Here is a 6,244-nt window from a genome sequence, read left to right on the forward strand (position 1 = left end):
CCTCGGCCCGGGGGCAGTTAAACCGCGGGAGCCATTTCCCCGGCTACAGCGGTCCCAGCCCCTCCAAAGCCCCCCAGCAAAACCTGGTAAGAAAAAAGGACACGGGTGGCAGTGAGAGCAAAATGGTTGGCAGACCTCTCCGGGCATCCATTACTCTTCTCCCCGGAGTTTGGTCGACGTTTCGTCCTGGGGCTTTTACGACCAATTTCAACATACTCAGTTCACCGCTATACCGAGTGGCCATATGCTACCGCTAGAAAAGATCTCGCTCTCGCTTTCTCGAAAAGCAGAACTAAGAGTCCTTTATCCTACCCTACTTTGTAGCAGGGTTTTAAGGCAAATTTTCTTTAATTCGAAGTTTATCAAAGCCGCAGGCGGGGTGCGAATGCGATCATTTCAATGTTTTTACTTTAACTATATGCCACACACTATTCGGAGTGGAGTGTCCTGCCCTCTGAAACTTGGAAGTAAGCAATACATTTCGATGCAGTGTAGCAGTTACAGAAGCACCTAGACCCGTGGTTCTCAACCTTGGCTGCACATTGGAATCACCTGGGAATCTTTTTAAAATCCTGATTCTGGGCCTCATCCTCTGGAAATTCTGTTTCTTTGTTATAGGGTGAGGCCACAACATTAGTAACAAACAGAATTTCCGGAGGAGATGAAGCCCAGAAATCAGGATTTTAAAAAGATTCCCAGGTGATTCCAATGTGCAGCCAACGTTGAGAACCACTGACCTAGACACTGTGGAGGAAGGCAGGCCGCGGTAGAGATCTCTGAGCTGCCTTTTTAAAGAGTAATAGGCGCTCCCAGGTAGGAAAGTCAGGGGCGTGCATTTTAGGCAAATGCTAACCATATCTGCAAAATGTCGAGGGTGACGAAACAAAGACGAAGCTGGAGAGGTGGCTATGTATGACGTTATCTTCCTCCCCCTTCTCCCCAGCAAAAATATTTCTCCAAGATCTCGATGTTAGAGATAAAAGAAGGAACACAAGCCTAGTGGCCTGTGATGTAGGACTCAGAGTCCAGTGCGGAGGTGGGGAGGGAAGCATACGTCAAACAAGCAAAAAAATATGTAAACATCGTATTAACTGTTGGAAGAAAATGGGCTGCCGTTGAGATTACTTCGGCCTTGGGGACAGGTGGTTTCACGGAGCAATGCTGAGAATTACACTGTAAACGACTATTAAGAACCGGACACTGGGCATTTTCACAACACTCATACGTCATAAACGTGTGAGCCTGTCCACGAGCGTCCGCGGCCTCGTGGGAAAGCTGGAGAGACGCGGCGCCGCTCCCCCGCGAGCCCCTAGGCGTGACGCCTGTGCAGACGTTCGCCACTGGAATTTAGGGAGGATGCCATGTTTCTCTCTCAGCCGGCCTCCGGAACTACTCACATGCCCGTTCTCCCGAAGACACCCTTAATTTTTAGTCTTTCAGCAAACTCACCTCATGTAAGGTTGCCTACCCCCACATAAATTAAAACAACAGTTTTTTCCCTCGGCCCCAGCTAGAGGATCTGGCGGGGGAGGACGGCGGAGGCCGCGCCTGCGCAGTACGAACAAAGGAGGCCAATCCCGAGTTGGGCATCACGCGAAGCCTGCCCTTCTTCCGGCGTGGAAGGCTGTACCATTCTCAGACCTAATCATTGTTTGTCCTAATTCACACGCGTGATTTTTCCAAGGTAACGTGTGCTTCCCTCAGCCACGGGAAGGTTCCTCTGCCCCTTAGCTATTGTGTAAGTGCTGTTTAGATCGTCGCGTCCCCGCAGGCCCCCCCCGCCACCCCCGAATGGTCTGCTCCAACCTCACTTCCGGTTCTAGGTGTTATGGCTGCCCCGAGAGGCTAGGACGACTTTGCGCCGGTTGTGCGGGGTCCGAAGCCCACGCCTGGGAAACCCCGCGAGGTAAAGCTGTGCCTTACTTGCGGAGGCGACAGCGTCTCGCGTGCCTGGAGATGGCGGCGTCCGGGAGCGGTATGGCCCAGAAAACCTGGGAATTGGTCAACAACATGCAGGAAGCCCAGACCCGCAAGTAGAGCCTCAGCCCCTCCCCCGGGGCTTTCTTCGTCCCCCCTTTCTGCTGCTTTAAGATGTTTGCCTCTGGAGGGCGGAAAAGGAAAACAAATGGTGATTCGGGGTGTCCCTTCTCAACATCCCTGTTGTGCTACATGCCACACACGCTGCCTTGAACCTGATGTCGATATGCACCTTGTGGGGCCCTTCGCTTGACCCCGGGCTGGATCCTGCAGCTGCCGGCAGGAGTGGAGCCGGCCCCGGGGGCTCAGGAGCCGCTTGTTAGGGTTCTGCCATTGCTGATAGTGATTTCAGAAACACACGAGACCTGCCCAGGCTACTGTTACTCCATCGGTCCACATGCACTAGACAGGAGATCGATGGAGCGAAAGGCCCCCGTGTCCCTGGGAATGGTGGCAAGTTGAGGATTCTCTACCTGAGAGCAGAATTGATTCGGAAGGGAGTGAAAAGCACAGTCTCTCTAACGGAGAGGTAAAAGGGAGAGCCGTGGTCAACAACAGAAACCATACTTCATCTGCCTCGCAGTTTTTTACAACTGTCAGTATTCAAATCCAGCAACGTTCATTGAGTACTGAATAGGGGCTGAGCGCTGAGCTAAAAACCTCATGTGTCATGTAATCCTCATGACAACCCAGGCAAATACAGTAACTTATTTCAATAACTTGTTGATTTTTCTTGTTCCCAGTAAATGCAAGAGCCCAGATTGTAATTCATGTCTTGACTCCCAAGACCAGGTCTCCACGTCTTCCATTTCTGATTGAAATCTGTGGGCAGACGTCTTAAAAAGGCTTCTCAGAGACATTGACTGACCACTTTCTACAGACTGGTTAGTTTGCCAGGTGGTCTGCCTGCTTCTATAGCAGGCTATGCATTTTAGGTTGATGCAGCCTATTAAATATTTGGAAACTCATCTTGCCTCACTGCCTGAGTGTGGCTCTCATTGTATTCATCCTAGCTGTCTTGGGCTACATCAGTGAGATGGCAAATGTAATTTTATTCAAGAGGACAGTGGGGCCTTGACTTACCAGATTAATTCGTTCGGAGACCGAGCTCGTTAAGGAGCTCATTAACTCAAGTTACTCTGTCAACTCAAAGTAAAAAATCGGAGGAGAGACAGCTGGTATCTCAAAAAACTCGTTAGTCGGGACACTCGTAAGTCCAGGCCCCACTGTAGTTTAGTCATATCCGTAGATGATAAAGTCTGAAATAATGATTATTGAAGAACTCAAGGTATTAGGGCTACATTTTTTATTTTGAGGCTGATACCACAGAGACAAGTTTAGTATGTGTCAGGCACTAAGACACTACGCACTTTATATACATTATTTCATTGAGTTTATTTCCTCCTAACAACTCTATGAAATACCCCTATTTACAGATGAGGAAACTGAGGCACCGATATTAAGTGGTTTCAAGGCCACAGTTAGAACTTGTCAGTGCAAGGATTCAACCCTAAGTAAACAGATGTCAGAGCCCACATTATTTTTTTTTTAATATATTTTATTGATTCTTTCACAGAGAGGAAGGGAGAGAGATAGAGAGTCAGAAACATCGATGAGAGAGAAACATCGATCAGCCGCCTCCTGCACATCCCCCATAGGGGATGTGCCTGCAACCCAGGTACATGCCCTTGACCGGAATCGAACCTGGGACCCCCCCAGTCCGCAGGCCGACGCTCTATCCACTGAGCTAAACCGGTTTCGGCAGAGCCCACATTCTTAATCACGAGGCCAGAGGGTAGGCCTGAGAATGGTTAGGCACAACCATCCAGCTAGAATCACAGAGACGTGCTGATCCCAGAATTAATGGGGGAAAAGGTCTTTTTGAACTGGTCATGTAGTTACTGATCTCTTTTCTGTTTGAGTAATGTATTCTAAAAAACTATTTCATACCCGTCCCTTGCCCCAAGAGGAAACATTTGTCCGGACTGTGACATGTTTATCATTTCCATCCCCCTGCAGAAAAACTCTGTCCTTTTCTACTTCTTTTTTCTTTCCCACATTTTACACTTTCCCCCGCTTCCATCACTAAATTTCTTCAATACTTACGCAATATCTTCAAACAAACTCTTTTGAAATTGTACTTTATGTAAGAAAGTTAATTACACTGTGCTTTTGTTTTGCAGTCACCATTACTTTAAGTACTGCAAAATCTCAGCATTGGCGCTCCTGAAAATGGTGATGCACGCCCGATCAGGAGGTAACTTGGAAGTGATGGGCTTGATGCTGGGAAAGGTGGATGGTGAAACGATGATCATTACGGACAGTTTCGCTTTGCCTGTAGAGGGCACTGAAACCCGAGTAAACGCTCAGGCTGCTGCGTATGAGTACATGGCCGCATATATCGAAAATGCCAAGCAGGTAAAAATGTTGTTCCTTCAAGTGCAGTTACTGCAAGTTAGAGAGTCTCATGGTGACTTTCGACTTTCTAAACTTAAAGCTGTCCTCTTTAAAGTTTATATTTTAAGTTATTTCAACAATTTCTATGTAAAATGTATGAGATTAGCATTAATTTTTTAAAAAATAAGTCCTCACACCCGAGAGAGTAGATCTTAAAAGTTCTTATCACAAGAAAAAGATTATAACTATGTGTGATGATGGCTGTTAATTAACACTTATTGTGATCATTTGTAGTATATACATATAGAATCATTACGATGTACACCTGAACTAATATAATATAGTGTTATATGTCAATTATATCTCAATAAAAACTTTTTTTCAATTCTCACATTCATTATCAGATGTGTGTTTAAAACCAAAGCCTTAGTAATAACCTAAATGTTGCTGAGTAGAAAACTGATTAAATAAGTTATGGTATAGTCATACAATGAACTGCTAACCAGCCTTTTAAAAAAATAAAATAGTAGTTATATATTTACTGATTTGAAACAAACCCCAGAATATTTTAAGTGCAAAAGCAAAGTGTAGAACACTGTATGTGATATATGCCATCGTGCATGTTTCTATTAATCTACATGTATACAAAGAATATCTCAGGGAGATAGGTATGTAAGCAGTTGGGTATAGTAGTAAAATCTGGGCTGAGAAACTGGATAGTTGAGGAGAAGGAGGTAGGAAGAAGACTGAATAACCTTTGTATCTTGTTAATTTTTTTTGTTTTTGGTATGTATTATCCAAAACATTTTTTTTTACTTGAAAGCAGCATATTCTATGAACTAATCTGCACATTATTATTTTACTTGAATGCTATGTAAACAGACAAATAAGTTTCTCTAAGATTAAGCAGGAACCTCAAGCTCCCTTGCCCACTTCATTTGTTAGGTTGGCCGCCTTGAAAATGCAATTGGCTGGTATCATAGCCATCCTGGCTATGGCTGCTGGCTTTCTGGGATTGATGTTAGTACGCAGATGCTCAATCAGCAGTTCCAGGAACCATTCGTAGCAGTGGTGGTAAGTATTTTTACAACCCATTTTAATTAAGTTCCTTACGGAGATTACTAAAGCACGTATAACGAGAAATAAAACTAGTGTAGTAAGAGCAAGGTTCTGGTGTCAGTCTGCCTAGGTCTGAGCCTGAATTCTACCGCTTAGAAACTGGGACTTTGAACAAGTTACTTCATCTCTCTGTGTCCCTTCCCCCTCTCAGATGAGGGTGATCCCAGCACCTGTGTCTCAGTGTTGATTGAAATGAGTACATCAAGAATTGCTAGAGTAGCTCTTGCTATGTTTAGCGTTCTAGATGCAATCCAGGCTACTATGAGGAAGGCAGGAATTAGTCATCTAAAAGAAAAAAACAATTTTGAAAAAGAGAAGCAAATCTTCAAATAATATTCTTAAATAATATACTAATTATATCTAATTTCTAAATTAGCTATAAGACATTTCTATACTTACCACTTCATTGAACTTTTATGTTCAATAGGTTTTTAGTTTGTTATTTTTTTCCTGTTATTTGATTATTTTAATTAGTGTGTGTGTGTATAGTGTTACATGTAGATATATATTTCTAGGTTTAAAGTGTTTAAACAAATGCAAGTATCTAATGATTTTATAATTGGCAGATATTAAATATATCCTTCTTATAGATTGATCCAACAAGAACAATATCTGCAGGGAAAGTGAATCTTGGAGCTTTCAGGACATACCCAAAGGTAATTTTAAAAATTACAAGTCAGTATAACTTTTTTTTTAATTAAATCTTTACTGTTCAGATTATTACATTTGTTCCTCTTTTTTCCCCCCATAT

The 6,244-nt window shown here is 43.8% G+C and overlaps 1 protein-coding gene across 1 annotated transcript in view; it reads left to right on the top strand.

Moving 5' to 3' along the window:
- Window positions 1–1,510: 1,510 nt before the first annotated feature.
- COPS5 (COP9 signalosome subunit 5) overlaps window positions 1,511–6,244 on the top strand; it is a 14,460-nt gene continuing 9,726 nt past the window's right edge. Inside the window, 5 exon segments of the mRNA XM_015559537.1 lie at window positions 1,511–1,684; window positions 1,824–2,033; window positions 4,161–4,395; window positions 5,320–5,448; window positions 6,084–6,149. Of these exon segments, the coding sequence (XP_015415023.1) occupies window positions 1,957–2,033; window positions 4,161–4,395; window positions 5,320–5,448; window positions 6,084–6,149 (507 nt within the window). The 5' untranslated portion in view covers window positions 1,511–1,684; window positions 1,824–1,956.

This window comes from Myotis davidii, unplaced genomic scaffold, assembly GCF_000327345.1.
Source record: "Myotis davidii unplaced genomic scaffold, ASM32734v1 scaffold393, whole genome shotgun sequence".
Taxonomy (NCBI): Eukaryota; Metazoa; Chordata; class Mammalia; order Chiroptera; family Vespertilionidae; genus Myotis; species Myotis davidii.